General features: G+C 43.2%; 1 protein-coding gene across 11 annotated transcripts in view; it reads right to left on the reverse strand.

The window, feature by feature from the left end:
• Ppp2r2b (protein phosphatase 2 regulatory subunit Bbeta) overlaps positions 1 to 19561 on the reverse strand; it is a 382601-nt gene that overhangs the window by 84882 nt on the left and 278158 nt on the right. For 7 of the 11 annotated variants that reach the window (XM_051200854.1, XM_051200855.1, XM_051200859.1 and 4 more), the window contains 2 exons: positions 1852 to 1949; positions 1489 to 1569 (listed from right to left, as the gene is read on the reverse strand). In XM_051200854.1, coding sequence (XP_051056811.1) covers positions 1489 to 1569; positions 1852 to 1949 — 179 coding nt within the window. The remainder of the gene's footprint in view (positions 1 to 1488; positions 1570 to 1851; positions 1950 to 19561) is intronic. The other 4 variants (XM_051200856.1, XM_051200858.1, XM_051200864.1 and 1 more) reach the window with 1 other exon arrangement.

Genomic DNA, 19561 nt, shown 5'->3' on the forward strand with positions numbered 1-19561 from the left:
AATTTGGCTTTCACTAAACACATTTTAAATCAGAGGCTGATTTTATTTTAAAAGAAAAGGCTCAATTTAAAATATATGGTCTTAGATGGACACAGGACACCCGAAGTCATGTTGCAGCTTGCCCACAAATGGCTACTTCTGCTGAGCCTACACTGAGGACTGAGGGCCTTTGGAGAAGTTTTTCTGGGAGTGACAATACTATTAAAGAGTCACTGGCCCCAAAAGATGTCACATGTCAGGCAAGCATTGTATGCATCTGAACTCCTTGACCCTCATCCTCAATGATCCTTCTTTTCCAGAGAAGACATTTCTACTTTTCTACTGCTTTGAAAGGTGTGGCCCCCATCATTCTCCTACTGAGTCAGGCTTCCCAAATCTCCCAGTAAATGAAAATAGGTGAAACCTATAAATAGCTAGCAGAAAATGTGGGGTGGAATATTACTGGCAACATGCAGCCTTGGGTAATTTATGCTAAATAGCTCCTCCAGTTCCCCTTAATCATAGCTGTGAACCTAATTGGATTTTTTTTCTTTTAAATTGGAGACTTGAAAATCAGTTTTCAAAGGACTTTAGATACTGACATCTTCGACACTCTCCTGCTTACTCACGGAGGACCAGTCCACCTTAACAAAAAATTTCTAAGAGGGCTGATTTGCTACCATCCAAATCAGACTGTCAAGTGTGTGTTGCATGTGCCAGACCAATTAGCACCAGGCAGCCATGGAAAAAGCAGGAAAAATTCCAGGTCACGAAGAGCGACTTTGTTCTTACTTGCCAACTACATCTTCATGTTTCTGGGGCCAATGTAATAGGCTGGGTGCCTGATTTAATGCCGAGCTCTTGAATTTACACAGAACCCCGAGGGATTATGAAGCCCTTATAGAAATTAATTGCAAATAATGTGCAATTACCAAATATATCACCCCTAAATGAGGCTTTCCTCTTTGGAGGGGGAGGTGTAATGCAAATGGCTTGGAGGCACAAAGTGGGCATTAAATTGCTTGGGAAGTCTCTTGTGGAGACTTCCTCTTAACACTGGGCCTCCCCCACACCTCCCCAGTGCCCAGTCAATCTCAGAGGAAGACAGTGGCAGATGGGAGAGTAGCTAAAACACACACTACCCTGCTGGAAGGGATAGAGTGTGCCAGGAGAGGCCAAGGAAACCAAATCGGGCCATGATTGCATTCTGAGAAAACAGAAACAGGCCTGGAAGGGAAAGTATCCTCAATTTATGTGAAAAAGAGATGATTTCTAGTGGATCCCAAGCCCCAGGATGAATGAAACCAGCCATAGATAGGACATAATATAACATAACTAGCTTCCGGGACCCACACTAACATGCTCTCTGTGGGCCCCAGAAGCCCTTTTGGAGGATTTCACCCCTTCGGTAGGTTGAGCATCATTTTCTTCTCTATTGATCCAACATGCCCTCTTTATCACTGTTGTCAAATAAAGCTATTTTCCTCTCCTACATGTGTTCTGCAGTACCTGGAATGAAGGGAGACTGAATTTCAACACCCGGAGGATAGATCCCAAGACAACAGCTGGAGTTTGCTCCTCCACAAGCACCTGTGGAATTTTGCAGGTCAGATGAGAACAGCTGTTGTCTCCCAGCTTTCACCATGCAGAAGGATTAGACCCTGCCCAGGGAGGGGAGAACCCTCTCTTTCAGGTGCTTTTGTGGGCTTGAACTTAGAACTGTGGATGCTAATGACTTTTTGGCAGTTTTACATTGGTGAGCAAAGTGGCAGGCAAGGTTAAGGGCCGCAGACACGTGAGGCTTAAGGCACTGTGGGGGGCCTCCTCTTAAAAAGGGAAGAAAATGAGAATTTCCAATTGGCTGACACTTACCTCCTGTTCTCGCTGAAATATTACAACTCGACCCCCCTTGTCCCCTGTCGCTAGTAACTCTCCTGTGTGGTTGAATTCTACCGTAGAGATAATGTCAGCTGAAAAGAAAAAAGACAAAAGCAATTTAAGTAAGCGCACACTTACATTGAAAGGGTAGATAATAGACACACTTTTCTGTGCATTTAAGGGTAAGGGCTCTGGCTGTGCGGTGGAATTTACAGGGTTTCTTGTTCTGCATTTTAAGTACCACTTGAAGCAGCAGTTGGGAAAGGTAATTTCCTAGGTGCCCCCACCACACTGTGGGCTGCTCCTGGAATAGCTGAGGGGAACAGAGGGCCGAGGCAAGTGTGTTCATGCCCTTTGTTTTGTGGAAGAGAAAATGAATTTTTTTTTTCTCTCATGGAAATGGCGGTGGTTTTCTTTGCTAATTTTCACTGTCCACAGGCTCCTAGTCCAGGCAAGAAAGTCCCCCAAAACAGGTGTCAGTGTGGTGGTCAGGGTTAGGTCTGCGCAATGAGGGAAGTGGGCTGAGGATGTTGATGCTGATGCCAACCACAGGAGTCACTGGTCCCTGAGACAACCAACTAGTGCCACAGTGTCACCATGACTCTCCCCTCTTACATAAGCCCAGAGCATCCTCTGCAAAGCACACCTTTTTCCAGGACGGGATACTGAAAAGGCGGTGTCATAAAGTCAGAAAAAGGTGAAGGCACCAGGGACTCAGAGCATCTGTAACTGCAGAAGGAATCTCAGCATCTCAGCTCATATGCTGGTCACCCTGGTGACGCAAGGATAGGTGAATTACCAATGGCTGGATTTGTTAGGGCTAGTTTTAGGAGAAAAAAAATGTCTGGGGTCAATTCTCCCTTAGCTCTTCCTCCACAGGGCTTCCACAACTGGGGAGAGCAAGTGAGCTTTAGAGATAAGGAAGAAAGAGCATGAAAGAGAGGAGAGAAAAAAAGAACAAAAGCGGCAAAGAACTGTGATTGTGGCCTCTGGCAGGGGACTGGCTGAAGCCTGAACCTATGACAGCAAAGGCAAGGATAAGGTGGAAAGCTGCAGCGACAGTTCCAACAAGCTCAAGTCTCACATCTCACTTGTGTATCATCATTTTAGGATGATCTCGGTATGCCAGCTTTAGCCAAATAAGCGGCATAAAATTCCCCACCTGACATACAGTGTCTTTTCCTTATATGAAAATGTTCCTAATTTTCACTCTTTGTGCAGAAGTAGAGAGTCACAAGCCTTCATCACTTGCAGATGAGGCACATTTAGACACAGTCCAAGTTTTATTTCAGCCCTATCAGGATTCAGTTCAAGCTCTACAGGGTGAGGAACCCAGAAAGTTGTCCCCTTGGGGGAACAGGTGTAACAGGGCACATGCTGTCTGAGCACCTCATTCATTGCAGAATTAGCATCCAGACATGTAGATCTTAATGGAAACATCTTAAATTCTATAAACTGATAATATATTTTCTTTTCAACATATGACAATAAAGACAATTTTTTTCCTGTTATGAGACAGGTTCTTTCTGAGTAGTTCAGGGTTGATGTGGTAGGAGATATATCACATGCTAGTCTGCAACTTGACATCTCCCTGCTTCCTCTTCCTAAGATCTGGGATTACAGATCTGTACCACCAAGTTCAGGGCTCAGGAAGGAAATTTTGTCTGTAGGCTGAGGGGAAGGCTCAGTGGGTAAGGTTATTGTGCAAACCCAAGACCCTGAGCTGTGTTCCTAGCATGTACACAAAAGGAGTGTGTCAGTGCCCATTTCCAATCCTGGTGCTAGGGGGAGACAGAGGGATTCTGGAACCTTACTGGTCAGCTAGTCTAGCCAATTGGTGAGTACCATGTTCAGTGAGAGACAATGTTTCAAAAAATAAGGAAAAAGAGAGGTTCAGTAGGAGTGGGAGGGGATAAGAGAGGGCAATGAGAGAGTGTGTATGATCAAAATACATTATATACATGTATAACATTGTCAAAGAATAATTTTAATACTTATTAAAATACAGAGAGAGATAAAGGAAGACATTGAATGACAACGTCTGATGCATAGGACCGTGTATCCTCACACTTACATAAACACCATGCTCACACAGGCATATCCTCTCCACACACAAATCTTGTCTAAGGGTCGCATATGGTTTGTGGGTCAAGTGTCTATGATTTCTGGCTTATAACCATCTTCAGTTAGATAAGACATTACTTATTGATCTAAACTGGAAATCAATTCCATTTTCTCAGGAAATGAAGCACAGAATAAGCTAAGCCCTTGCTATAAGCTTGGAAGGCTAATTTCTGTAACAGGCACCCAAGAACTAAAGGCATAAAGAGCCCAGCATGGCTGGAGCACTTGCCATGTCATATGAAGTATCTTGTCACTTGTCTTCCTTACAGCTTGTGTATCATAACAACTCAACTCTTTGCTTGGAGAACAGGAGTCAGCTGTTAACTGTCTACTTTTGCCTTAGAATGCTCTCTCTAAGACGTACTGAGTGTTAGTTTGTGCTGCTGACACCTTTGCTGCTTCTGGCCATCGGTGAGGATAGAAATCTAGCCTTCAGTGAGGACAGGAAGAGCTTCCTGAGCTTCCTAGAACATAAGGTGAGTTTAGCTGCCTCTTTACACACACACACACACACACACACACACACACACACACACACACAGAGAGAGAGAGAGAGAGAGACAGACAGACAGACAGAGGACATGTGAACAATGACAAGGTGATGGGGAGACCTGGCATGGAACAAACATCCATGTCATCCATGCCAGCTTCCCATCATCTTTTGGTTGTTGTTTTGTCTGAGATAGGCTTCAATATGTAGGTCAGGCTCACCTTGAACTTGCCATGTAGTTTAGGCTGCCCTCAAACTTGGGATCTTTCTGCCTTAGCCTCTGGAGTGCTGGGATTACCTGTGTGTGCCACCATGCCTAGCTCACTAGGGCTGAGTTTTGAGGTTCTGCTTTTGTGCAGTTGATGCCCTTGCCTTGGGCAGCAGCGTTAATACACAGAACTCTGGACTGTGGGTTCCGGAGCCTCTCTGCTGAGAGCTAAAGGCAAGCTCTTCCCTTTGGGTGAAGATAGGTATCAACATAGGTAGCTCCTTGAGCATGAGCCCTGGCTCATGTGTCAAGAAAAGGCCAGGCTCAGCTAAGGAAAAGCTGCTTGTAAATACACGGTTCTACCTGGACTCTGAAATGTCTTCCTTTAAAATCTGAATAGTTGAAAACAGGGCAGGATTCAGGTTAAAAATCTCATGACCCCAGTCAGCCCCATAAGAACCCTCCAATATGAAACATAAGGTATTTCCCTAGACCATAAAATGTCTCATTTGTTTCATAATGGCCCCCATTTTTCAGGGCTCTATCTTCCTTGAGAACCTTGCAAGTGAAAGATGACTTGAATGGCAGGAGCATGCAATTCCTCTGTCCTCTTGCAAAGACTTTAGATTTGTTTGAATCCCACCAGCCAAGCTGGTTGGTATGGGAGGTTGCTGCAGTTCGGCTGATATCTGCTTTGAACTTTCCTGTTTCCTGACTCATTTATTACCGACAAGCACCTAGGTATTAACTGGGAGACTTCACTGCCCCATCCATCTCTACTTATCTCCATCTATGACTGCTTAATAATTGATAGAAAACTCATGAATCACTTTCACATTCCAATTTCAAAATACCAGGACTACAGATGCTCATTCTCTTGTGTTAGAAACACGCTGCTAATAGTGCAGACCTACATTGCTCAAGACAGGGCAACTTCTAGGAGCCTAGAAAGAAAGGGACCTGGGCATAGCCTTAAGCCTTAAGCAAACTTAGCAATGGCAGCTATATCTCAAATCATGATTGACAGAAATCAGTCTTTCCTAGGCCATAATGACTTTCACCATAAATTTACAAGATGACTCAACATAGAATTAAATTTCATTTCAATCTAATTGTTGGGAGCCAGCAGTCTGCTGACCCCGTCCCCTGATGATGGGCAGGATACTCACAGCCTTGTTTAATCTACATCATCACTTACCAGGCTGCTCAAGCTTTATCTGGCTGCCAGGGGACTCAGTTATACATGCGCAAGTTTCCCTTTTAAAGCAAGTGTGCCTCTCTCTTGCCTTTTCTCTCTTGCCTTCTCTCTCTCTCTGACTCTCTCTTTCTCTCTCTCCCTCTCTGACTCTCTCTCTCCCCTGCTTTTGGTTGGCCACCAGCTACGCCCCCTTTCTCTCCCCTCTTTCAATAAACTTCACATGGGCGTTGAGTCTCGTGTTTGTGTTTCATAGGCAATAATTGCAGCAAAAGAACACTAATGCACCTCAAGCATTTTTCCTCCAATTTCTATATGGGTGATGATAAGGTACACAATGACTGAGAAACAAAGCCCCAAACAGTGACTGGGGTCAAATGTAGTTAAAGGGTTTCTAAAGGAAACCCGTGTGCTCTGAGATTGGCCATGCTCCCCATCTATTTGTGCTGATTCAATTTCCACAACACAGTGGCCTGCTAACCCTATTTCTAGCTCAGTTGGCGCTGTGAAGACTGACTTTTTTCTTTTAGAAATCAATCTGGGCATCTTACACAGGTTTCACACTAGTAATTTACTGCATCAAGTCTCCATTTACCTGCACAATGGATATTGACTGGGCAGTTGTAGTCACAAGATGGGAGGCTGAGGGGAACAGAGAGAGCCCTGAGATTATGACCTCCTCTCCCACAGTGTCACACCAGGCTGGAGTCAGGGCAGAGCACCTGGTCAAAAGAGATGCCTGTGTGATTGGGTGACATAGGGACTGGGCTGACATTTGGATCAAAGGAAAATGCAGCTTAGACTCCTCTGGTGGAGCCATTGTACTGGACAGGTCCCTGGTACAGCCTCTGAACATCGGTCATGGTGATGGAAATGAATGGGTAATACAGCAAAGCCTTATCTTTCATCTAAAACATGTTCCAAGGATAGAGAGCCATCTGCCCCACTGTATCAGCCATCCAGCCCTGCCCACTCAGGCCTGGGCTTTTGTTCTGATGATCAAGTCTGCTCTAGGCTGTTTTTGTATCATCACTTCAGATAAGGATGTTGGGAAGGACAGAAAATGCACCTAACAGCATACCAGTGGTGAGATGGTGGCAGTTTCTAGGTTTCTCTAGGAAAAAAAATTTGTGAGCATAACTATAGTTGAGGTGTCTTGAATCGTTGGCTGTGGGGGCATCAGGAGAGTGGATATGAGCACCCTTGCCATCCCTCTTATGGATCTTCTGAGTCATTAAACAAATGGGGAGACTAGGACTTTTCATGGGAATCAATTACTCATGTCTCTGTGAGACTGTGGTTTCCTTTTCTAGCCTTGGTTCTCACTCTTAAGCAAGCACCCATGTTTTTAGGTCAGTCTTTCTTGGGTAAGCTTTGGTAATGAAAATAGTGCATTATAGTCCAACAAGATGCAAGATACGAGCTACATTCTTGCTGTCTGCCCTCTGCACTTCCTGCCTAACACAGACTTGATTTCTGTTACATAAACAGTGTCTGGGAAAACAGAATCCTTTTTCTTTAGCTGGAGTATCATGAATTATGTCCACACTGGTTTTAACTTCAACCTGATGCTAGTCTTCCTCTCACAGGAAACAACAAGTAGAAGTGTCCAGTAGTTTCATGCCTAAGGATCATATCACAATTGTGTCCTTAGTTAACAGTGTGCACAGCATCGCAATTGGCAGCATTAGCTGACAGTCTGTTCCTGCCTTCCAAGCTCAATCATGGCAGATAGTGTGCAATGCAGTTTCTTTCTGGATTGCCTTTACCCCGTGCTTCTTCCTTGTCTAACTTCCATAGTCCAACTATAGAGGCTGAAAAGTCTGTATGGCTTATTCATGTTTGTAGCCAGGTGACCCAGACCTGACCAACGAGATAAAGAGACGTGATCACAGAGTAGGACTGAAAATTCTGAGGAAAGTTTATTTTTCTAAGTTCATTTTATTATTTTTAATCACGAGTATGTGTGTGTATCTGAATGTGGGTATGTGCAAGTGAGTTTAGGTGCCTGCAGAAGCCAGAGACATCCAATTCCCTTGAAGCTAGAATTGTAGGTGATTGGGAGTTGTTCAACATGGTGCAGGGAGCTAAACTTTGGCCTTCTTCAAGAACTGCTAAGCTATCTCTCCAGCTCCCTGGAGGAAAGTTTTATTCTTGTGTTTTATCTATGTGTTCTTGTGATATATGTGTTGTGTCTTCCGTGACTACAAGTGTTCATCATAAGTGGGTGGCATCTATTATGTGGTGTGGGGGTAATGGAGGCTAAGAGACGCATGTGGCAGCTGGAAAAACAGGACAGTATTTTAATGACAAGTGAGCAGCTAAGACTTCCCTCAGGACAGCTATGTCTGAGCTTGTGAAATACTTGATGTTATGGCTTAAGTCACTATTAGAATGACTTCCCTGTTATTTGAATTGACAAGTATTCTTGCTTGTTTCTTTTTGTGGAGCTGAAGATTACACACTGGGCTTTACCACACCCTAGCTCTAAAAGCACATCATTAAGCCTGCTGTTCTGTCTGTGTCTTCCTCATAGTTCTTTGTACACGACTACATTACTAATGCAGATTGAATTGGAAAAAACATGGCTCCTTGCCCCCAAACCTTCTTTCTCCGACTCTTGTGTCCACACATTCATTTCACTCTCCTACACAACCAGTTTTCCTTTCCATTTGGTTAATTAGCAATGCTGTGTGATTTGTTTCCTCTTTTCCTTGCCGTGGAGATGGTGTAATCTTTTTCAGCCATGCAAATTATGAAAGCAGGGTACGGTGAGAGAATGCCCACTCCAATTTACACATGGTGTCCATTATAAAATTATGCCTTCAGAGGGACCTAACCACACCCTCCTTAGGAGTTTTGCTCTCCTGCTTATATGCAGTGGGGCTCTCCATGCTTGCTGAGCTATGAAAATGCAGATGGTAGGAGGCAGGTGAGTCATGAGCACCATGCTGTTCCCATTAAAAGGCACACAGCTTCCCCAGGACCGCCAGATCTCTAGCATCAACTGTAGTGAGGCAACACAGGCACATGTGGGCTGATGGAAGAGGGAGCTTCCTTATAGATGGAACAATACTTCCCCATGAGGTAGAGACAGCTACACAATGACAAGTCTTTAAGTGCAGAAAACACAGCAGGAAAGTGATAGCCGTCCAGACTTGCCTGAGAGCCTATGTGGGGAACAGTGGAATTTACTGTCAAGGTGTCTTCCATCTGTCACCCACTCTTCCAAAACACAGAGGAATAATTAACTACTCAGGTGATGCAAATCCTGCCAATCTTTCAGATCTATTATTTGAACAATGCAGGGCATCTGTACCTGACCCTGTTGTTGGAGCTTCAGGTCCAAAAGGACAAAGGATGGTAGGTCTTAGTCAGGCATTGTGCCACCCAAACACACTTATTATGACATTTGCTTGGCACAGCTTTAGTCAGAATTGTGCGGGGCCAGATGCTGGGAAGTCAGGAAGGCAAGATGTCCATTCCATGGTAGCTAAAACTCCCCTATTTGAGAGTTGGCTCAGATACCACTTTCCGGGGAAAGCATTGTGTGACTTCTCCCAAGGCCAGGCCAGTTCCCTTTAATTTGCAGCCTCATTGCTCCCTTTACTTCCCCTTCATAAGTTATCATCTCTTGTCATTAGCACTTATTACAGTGGTATTAGGATCATTTGAATGCTTGTCTCATATACTAAATTATAAACTTCATAAGGAACTCTCAGTGCCTAGCTGAAGGTCTCAGCAGATGCCTCTCAATGTTTTGTCCTTTTGTGGATTGCCAAGGGAGAGCCAATACCAAAGTAGACCATCAAAAAGGAAACAAATGTTCTAAGCATAGTAACAAAGAAACACTGGGTGGATGCACAAGGAATTTTCTTAGGGTATGTGGGGCCAAGGGAACTCTTCTTTAGAACAATGAGTGATGACTTCAGAACCAAATAGATCAGTGAAGAACAGGCTCTCTTGGGCCACAAGTAGGGAAAATGCACAGTTATGGCAGAAAATGACCAAGGAAGAGTACTCTTTGAGAGAAGACAGGGAGATGATGAGAAGACAGGCAGTGAATTCTGAGCCTATGGCTGTGATATGAAAGGACTCTGTTTAATGAGTTATTTATGTGTTATGGTGCTATGGGATATACTAAATTCCCCCCCCCCCAAACACAAGTGGTCCTTGAGCTTGGGTATATTCAGTTTAGAGTACTGAGAAATCATATTGAGACACCGGAAAACTATTTTTGGAGAGAGGCTGTGGGGACAGCTTATTTGATAAAGTGCTTGCCACACAAACATGAGGTCCTTAGTTTGGATCCCCAGCACACACGTAAAATCTCCTGCAACCTCAATGCTAGGGTGGGGATTGGGAGCAGAGGCAGGTGGATCTCCAGAGCTTGCTGTCCAGCCTTTCTAGCCAATAGGTGAGCTCCATGTTTAGTTAGAGTCCCTATTTCAAAAAATAAGGTGAAGAGTGACTGAGGGAGACAGCTAATGTTGACCTCCAGGTCCCACCTCTTTCTCTCTCTCTCTTTCTCTCTCTCTCTTTCTCTCTCTCTCTCTCCCACTACCCCCTCTCTCTCCCTCTCTCCCTCCCCCCTCTCTCTCACACATACACACAGCCTGTAGTTGGAGAGGTTGTTCAAAGATGCTAATAGAGGATTTTGTACTATAGATTGTGAATCCCAGTTTTCACTTAAAAAGCAATGAGAAGTCACTGTTGCAGCTTATAGTGACATCTCTGCTACATCCCTGCATTTCAGAGATTTCTATTGTACATGGAAAAAGCAACTGACCATTAGGTCCGCTACATTTCTTCTTAAATTCTATATGGAGCTAAAGAAATGAATGAAAACAGCAAGAAATGAGTTGGAGGTTCCTCCTTAAAACATGGTTTCTATGGCAACAGAAAAGTGCTGTGGCTGCTAATTCACATGCTACTATGGTAAGGTGGCTTTTCAATAGTAAATATTAGAGCCAAGTGTGACAACAACATTTTGATAAGTCACTTGAATTTTTGTTATCTGTTTCTGACCAGAAGTTGAAGTGTTTTGAAGACTATGATAATATATTATTCTATTTCAGACAACATTTTCTAATCTTAGAAGCAAGACCAGATACACAGGACAAACAGGAAGATAGAATGAATAGAATGAATAGTGCCAATTTCATGACCAGTAGGACCCAACCTTTAGTAAATAGTCACAAGGAAAGACAATGCCATATACACCTCTTGTTTTTCCATCTCCACTGACCACTGGGAAATTTGAAAACACATTGTAATTCACTTTCCAGGAAGTCAAATGCAACTTATATGGTTTATATGATGGTAAAAAAATATTAAACAGAAAAATAAAGAATCAAAGTTAATAGATTCATCATCCATCCATCCATCTATTATATTTTAAAGTACACCAATCTATGTCAAGCACTCTTCAGGAACTAAGTCAGTTAAAAAAAAAATCTATCCACATGGAGCTCACATTCTAGTTGTATGGAAAAGACAAATGGTAATAGACATGACAGATAACATTTTATATTGTGTTCTGTGAGGATCAAATAGAATTGAGCACAGGAGATAAAAAGTTCTGAGTCTGGAGGGTGATTCAAATAGGGTGTCAGTGACAACCTGAAGCAGGCAAGGGGTTTCCAGACCAAGGGGCCAGGGAGAGATCCTAGGAAGGAGCATGCATATGTCCAGGATAATCAGAGCAGGGCAAAGGAGGAGAAAATGATGGTAAAGCATTGAGAGGTCAGATCATGCCAAGTTCTTGAACACCACAGCAAGCCTTTGGCTTAGACTCTGAGAAATGGGCACAATGACACAATATAGTTGGATGCCACCAGATTACAAATTTAAAAATGGTTAAAATTGTAAATTTTAGTAGGATCCCACCTTTAGACAAAGAAGTACAGGCAACAAATGACTGATGAGGGGGGCGGATAATTAGAATTTCTGAGGGGTGAGCCCCTTGGATGGTTATCTAATTAACAAGTGGTCAGCCCTATTATATACACATAAGCTACATCAAATGGACACAGCAGGTTATATATATTGCACATATATAATGTGTATATGGAACAATTACAATGAAAAAGAGGCCATCAATTTGAGTGGGAGTGAAGGGAAATGGGGGAGTTCAAGGGATGGGACTTGGAAGGGATTGGAGGAAAGAAAAAAGGGAATGATATAGTCATATTTCAATTAAAATTTTAGGAAACTAAATTTTGTTACATATATTTTTCTATAAAGCAAAAATGAAGAGTTTCTGGAGAATCATCAATAGAGAAACAGTAGAGGCTGTGTATGCAGGGGTGCCGTAGGGGATGCATGAGTAATCCAGGTGGAAGATGGAGGCACTCTGGTCAAGGCAGCTGTTGTAGAAGCAGAAAGAAGCCAGATTCTGCATACATGCTGAAGGGCAGCCTGTTGGAATTTGGTGATGAAGTGGTAACAAGAATGAGTCCACGGTCTTTGCCCTTGGAGTTGTCATACTGGAGATTTGAGTTTTGAAAGTGAAGCAGGCTTTTGTGGGGATGAGCAGATGTTCCTTTATGCAAAGGAAACATGAGTGTTTCAAAATAGAGCTGGTGAGTGGGCTGCTGGAAAGAAGGTCTGGCGTTCAGGGCTTTGGAGATTATTAACATTCAGATGGTATTGAAAGGCACAGGATGGTATGAGATCTCAAGGAGGGTGTTTATTAAAAAAAAAAAAAAAACAATAGAACCTTGGGTTATTCACCTCCAAAAAAGATGAGAAAGGGGCTGGAAAGATGTCTCATCAGTTAAGAGCATGGCTGCCCTTGCAGAGGATCTAAGTGAAGCTTCTGGCACCCACATAGTGGCTTACAAACATCTTTAACTCCAGTGCCATGGTTTCTGACACTCTCTGCTGGACTAGGAGGCATTGCACACATGTAGTGCACATACATACATTCAGGCAAACACTCATACACATAAAATAAAAATAAACATTTAAAAACTGTTGGTGGAAAGCTTGGCATCCGGATGACAAGTGAAATGTTGTCCAATAGTGTTGGTAGGCAAGGGAAAAGGCCAGAATACACCTTTGCAGTAACATGCTAAGGCCACATTTAATTTTGACAAGTATAATTTCTGTGGACCTGTGGAAGTGTATTTAAAAGAGAACAGAAGGAGAGAAATTTGAGATGATGATATAAGTAACTATTTTAAAGAGTTGTGCTGTACAGAATAACAAAGAAATAAGGGTGTGTGTGTGTGCGCGCGCACGTGGGCCTGTGTGTGCACATGTAAGCATGCATACATACACAGTAGTTCATAGCTGAGTGCTTTTCTAGCATGTTTGCGGTCTTGGGTTTGATCCCTAGGGCTTCACAGAAAGGAGACGGGTAGAGAGGAATGAAGGGAAGGTGGGAAGGAAGTGGGATGTTTTGTAATATTATGGAAGTGATAACATTGCTGTTATGCCTGTGAGAAAGTTGCAGCAGCCGAGGAGAAATGAATGGTGGGATTTCCAAATGAACACAGAACTAAACTTACGGAGGAACACATTTGCAACTAGGACTTGTCACCACTAACACTTAAAGGGACATCTGTACAAGCTCCTTTCCTACCCAGTGCCAAAAGACAGTGACAAAAAAAGTTATTGAAACCCTATCAACACATAAGATTTCACATGGCTCTCAAGACTCTTAGCATGGTACTTAGTGTCGCCAGACTCCACATCTGAAAATTATTGAAAATTTACATTTTCCTGCACTTAAAACCAAAATGGGAGGTGGCCGGAGAGTACTAAGTTTCTCCCATACCTTGGCATTTCAGAGACCCTTGTGGCAGCTGAGAGGAAATCAAATCCCCATTGTTCTTTTGTTTCTTCCTCCCTACCCTTTTCCACATCCTCTTCTTCACTTCTATTGAAGCCAGGCACAGAAAGGACTCTATTCTTCTAGCTACCAATCTGCCTACCAAGCAGATGGCTGCCCACCTGTATACACTTTGAAGTGAAGAGCACTTCCACATGGGCAGTCTGCCCTTTGCTGAGCAACTTGCACCACTGTTTCTATCCCACGGAAACAAGTCTGACAGATGTGGGAAGAGCCCCCTGCTCACGCTCACCAATGGCGCCAGGAACAGTTGGGGTAGTTCGTGCATGTGTCTTCCAGGAAGTTTGTCTTTAATGGAAACTCTGGCTGCACATTCCTTATTGTGCTATGACTACAGGGAGAGGATTCTGACTATCATGAAGAAGACTCAACTGAAATTAATGAGCTATTGACTTAGCTTCAAGCGCTTTCGGTTCTAGGAGGATGATGCTATTGCACATCAGAAAGGCACATTAGAAAATGCCATTTTCTGAGTTGCTTTACTAGATCCCAGACACAAAACTAGACCCCCTGTGTGTACCTCTTCTTCCAGGTCTGTTTCCATCCTCATCCAGTGACTGTCTTCTCCGGACAGAGGCCGTGATTTGAGATTTACGTTGTCATTTAATTGGCACTCTAGTTCTCTGACTTTTGGGTGTGTGTGTATGTGTGTATGTGTGTGAAATTACTTGCCCCAGTTTGGAAGATTAAGGGTTAGGGGTTGAGATTTAAACCCGACTGTAGTTCCCCGAAATTATATATTTATGTAGTATTATGTGCTTGTGCATGCATGCATGCACTTGTGTGTTCGGGTATGCATGTGTGACACAAGTGTGTAGGTCAGGACAATTTGCTGGAGTCGTTTTCTCCTTCCACTTCATGGGCCACAAAGATCAAAGTCAGGTTGTCAGGCTTAGTGGCAGGTATTTTTACTCTCAGGCCCTCCAAAAACCTACTTTCTTATTGAATGTGTGCGTGCATGTGTGCGTGCGTGTGCGCGTGTATTATTAGAAAACTCCGTTTTTAGCTCACTGCCAAGAGTTGTAGGTTTCATTTATCAGGTGGCAGAGTATGCTTACTGGGCTCATCCTCATGCCATCTTTGTCACACACCAGATATTTCAGCCATGTTTAATCTTTCACTCTCTCTAGACAGTCATGCTGACCAACTCTTACTCTATTTCATTTTCACAAGATTTCAGAATTAGTTTCTTTTACAAATAAAGCAAGAACAGTCTTCATTTAAAATGTTGGTAGCTGAGTGGGCATACTCTTACTGAGTATGACTCATTTAATTTGGGTTTTTGTACAATCGCCTACAGATGGCTTGAGTATATGAAGGATATATTTTATCTCCCTAACTAGGCTATGAGTTCCTTGAAGACAGAATCATATCTGTTTCTTTGACATTTCCTTAACCTCTCTCTTAGTACTTGGACATAACTGGTCCTTAGCTGGCAAGTGAGGATGCTCATGGGGGACAATTGTTGGTCTGTATAATGCATACACACGCTAACTTGTCTAGAGCTTGTTATTTCCAATGGCTCATTGCTGCAGCATCACTGTTTGGGATACTTCTAAAATAAAACCGATTCTTGAGAAACTAAGCAGCCATTTTTCAGAAGCAGTATCCTGAGCACAGCAGATGGGAGAGAAAAGGAAATCAAATCAAGTTTTCATTTTTTTCCCCAAGTTATCTGCTTTTAGGGAATTTTTAATGTATAGATTCCTCCACCTAAATCTTTGCCTTTGGGAAGACAATGGGTTCCAAATATATGATTGCTACAGAATGCAGCAGCAAAATTCCTTCCTTCCCAGCATGGTCTAAGAAGTTTCTCAGCCATGACTGTGCTGTGTTGATTATGGTCTGAAAATTCTTGGGAAGAAATAAAATCTAGTATCTTATCTGGCAACAGAAGGAACCAAAGCATTAACCACTAAGGGTTATTCATTGCTGAATATGGTCTCAATTATGACTCTTGCTTCTTCAACAGAATGGAAACCAGTAGTGAAATGTACTAGAGACCATTCTAAGGAAGCCCTGGGCTAACATAAGCCTTTGGTCATTTAATGGTAAGGAAACTATGATGTTATATGGCTTCCTGATACCCCTTCTCACTCTATTTTGGTCCTACACCTGTTTGCAGGACCCCATGAAAATATCTTGACTACTTTCACTTTGAGGGGTTTAAACCTGTTGCTCTCCTTCTGCCTAAAGGCCTCCCCTCTCCTTTGGTTACCATCTCTTCAGCTTTGAACGTTTTTGCTTACATGGCACCTCCTAAGGGCAGCCATTTCTGAGAGCATCTTTCAAGGCCTCTCTACATTGCTCTTCTTAAGGGCCCCATGCTTTCTTTCCCTGTAAAATACTGGAATCCTGGTGGTTTTACATTTGTCTTGGTATTGTTACTGTGTCCTATGTAGACTGTATAGTCAACTAGGGAAAATGTTCTCACTGACTTTCCACCGCCTTAGTGTTTTACAAGAGGCAGAGTGTGAAGTCAATGTTCACTGGAAGCATGGATTCTTGGGATACTCGTTAATCTCATTGGTATGTGTTACCAGTGACTTGGGCTCATGTCCTCATACTGTACATACACACATACACACACACACACACACACACACACACACACACACACAGTGGGTGCATCAAACCTAAGGAATTATTAAAACATAAAATACCATAAATCTATGTGCCTTATTCTCTTCAATGACGTGTACTCAGCTAATGACATATACACATTATGAAATGTATACTCTTGTGACACTTCAGTTATAGCCTGTGTCTGAAACAGTCTATGCTCTTGGGGTTTTCAGGAAGAAAGACATTAGAACACCCAAGGCTGCATGGGGAGATCTTTCTATGCCAAAAAGTCTGATCCAGTATACTACTTCAATCAGACACATCTGATTGACTTGCTGGATGGCTGAGAGGGGATTTCTGGATTAGACAGTTTATTAGTGTAGGAGCCAGCTTTGAAGTCCTGCTGGTCTTTGCTCTTTGTCTCTGGAGTTAGCAGAATGACACAGTGAAGTCTGGCTGAGTAACCACTATCAGTGAATCAATAGTGGCAGAAAGGGCAGCTACCCAGAGGTGTCAACTACACCCAGTTTAAATGGTAGTTTCAGCTTTTACCTGTGAGATAATTTGAAATGGTGGGGATATTATCTTCTCTCTCTCTCTCCTTCCCCCTCTCTCTCTCTCATGCTCTGTCTCTCTGTGTATATGTATTTTTGTTTACAAAGCTCTTGGAGTGGTGCCCCATACAACACACACACGCACTACCTGTAGCAGCAGTTCTCAGCCTGTAGGTCTCAACATATAATGTCAGATATTTACATTATAATTCATAACAGTAACAAAATTGCAGTTATAAAGTAGCAATGAGATAACTTGATGGTTGGGGGTCATGACAACATGAGGAATTGTATTTAAAAGCTACTGCATTGGGAAGATTGAGAACCACAGTGAATAATTAACAGGATGGCTTTGGATGTCAGAGAAACACAGTTCAGCTCTGCCATCTATAAGCGATATATATATCCCTGCAGTCTCTGAACCTCATTTTTAATTTGTAAAATGAGGGTATTGGTGGTACTCCTTCAGTGGGATCTGATGAGGAGTGAGGGAGGGAAGGAGTAGAGAGGGACATGTTGCAGATTCTTGGTAATGGTGGTCATGGTTTTGCTATTTTTTCCTAGTGCATCACTCCCCTGAGACTCAGAAGAGACAGCGTAGGGCTCCACAGTCCATATAGTATGACCACCGACCCCAGTTGCAGTGGGTAGGCCAAATCTCATCACAGAGCCATTTCATTGTTTTAATCAATAGCACTTCAGTGCCAGCTCATACTGTCTCCAAATTTTTGAACAGGTTGTGAACATTTTAAAATATCAAAGTTTCCTTTGTAAAACTCAAGATAGTATATCGCTCTCCCTCTTTTTTCTCCCCCACCCCTCTCCAGCCTTGGTTGTTTTGATACTTGTTCTGTAACCTAACTTGATATTCAACTTCCCTCTCAAGTGTTGGGCTTATAGGCAAACACCATCACAGCTGGCTAGAAGGCTATTTTCTTTAACAACAAACAACAGCAGGCAGCATTCGGCTGTGATTCCCACACCACTCTTTCAGCAAGAGTTAGGGAGCATCTCCCTATATAAAAGCAAACTGGACCCTGAATTTATAGGGCTTCCCACCCTTCTCTAGTGTAGTCCCAGCACAACATCATATGTCAATGCCTATGCACTCACCCAGGCTTTCCTGACCTATCTGCACTTGTCTTTCACACTACTGATCTCTGTGAACATCTGACTCTGATTCAACATCTGAGGGTCTTGACTTCCTCAGCATCCTTTGCAAACTGGCCTCTCTACGATACTTTGGTCCATTCATCTGTACCAGTTGCTGGAAGTGTTGAACAAAGGAACAGTGAATCATACCCAAAGGCTCACCAGATGTTGACTCCAGAAACTTACTCTTAGCTCACCTAGAATCTTCTTCAGTTTTATCCAGACTGAGGGTAGACGACAAAGGAGAAACATGTGACATAACAATGATTGGGAGCCCTTTGAAAGTATGTCTTAGAGATTAGCAGCCCCTAAGGTGAGGTTCCTTGGAAGAAAAGATGTACTCTGAGAAATAACTCATCGTTGATCCCTTACATTGAGGATTAATATAGGTGTGGAAAGTTCAGGAGTCCTGTACAAAGGGACTCAACCCACAATTCATGCATCTAAAGCTATTCATTGAGCACCCACGAGCCAGAAGCCATTCTGGCATTGGTGACAGTGTTGACAGGCAAGATCTCTGAACTCAGGTACTGTGGAGTAAAGCAGGATGTTTTGTTCCATTTCCCCATCTATCTGACAAGAAGATGTGATAAGTACTGCTCCTTAGGCATAGCCCACAGCCCTCCCCAGGGTCTTTTTCTAGAAGCCTTCACAACAGATAAATGGCAGAGACCAACAGTACTCAGAAAAATGCAAAAGTCCAAGGAATTCTAGTAGAGCCTTGACTTGGGAAGAATGGCAACTTTATCTGGACTCTGGGATTCAGGAGGTGCTGCCGAGAACACTCCATGAAGGGTTAACTTGCCTCTCCCTTATCTCCAAAGTTGGAGTTGTGTTTCTCTCCCTTTAATGTGACCCAGTTGGAAATGTATTTGTTTTTCACTGTTTAATCTTCTATATCACCCACTGTTGATTAGATTCAATTAATTTATGTTTCTAATGAATTTATAAACGCACTGTGCTGTAGCAGGAACATTTTCAGACAGCATCTGGTCACCAAATGGATTGATTGCCTTATCTGTAAAAGTCTTTCAAACATCTGGGGCCAGATTTGTGAGATTTCCAGAAGCCTTTGCAGAGGCTTTTTGTTTGGGGGGAAAAAGCATGCCAAATATCAAGGCAGAGAGGGGGTGGGGGCGGTGCTAGGCACAGGTAGGGTTCACTTTGATTTGAAAATCTAGACCCTGGCACCCCTCCAGTTTGAAAGCACACTTTGCTGCTCATTGGCACAGCTTCAACGGCACAAATAGACTCATCTGAATCTATTTTGTTCAACATAATCAGGACCCACCAGGTCCAACCCAGCCTGCCACCCTGTGAACTTCCCTGGCACTTCCTTCTGAATGGAAGCTCCCACCGATCATTAGGGTAAAACATTTACAGAAAACATTTAGAGCAAGGCACTTTGCTCTCATTCATTCCACAAACATTTATCGGGGGGGGGGGCCCACTGTGTGCCTGGCACTGGGCCACGTGCACCTCTTCATCAGCTGCTCTTGGCAACAGCCCTGCAGGATGGCAGGCTTTGCTCTTTCAGTCATGCAGATATGACTGAGCA

The sequence above is a fragment of the Phodopus roborovskii genome, unplaced genomic scaffold (genome assembly GCF_943737965.1).
Source record: "Phodopus roborovskii unplaced genomic scaffold, PHOROB, whole genome shotgun sequence".
In the NCBI taxonomy this organism is placed as follows: domain Eukaryota; kingdom Metazoa; phylum Chordata; class Mammalia; order Rodentia; family Cricetidae; genus Phodopus; species Phodopus roborovskii.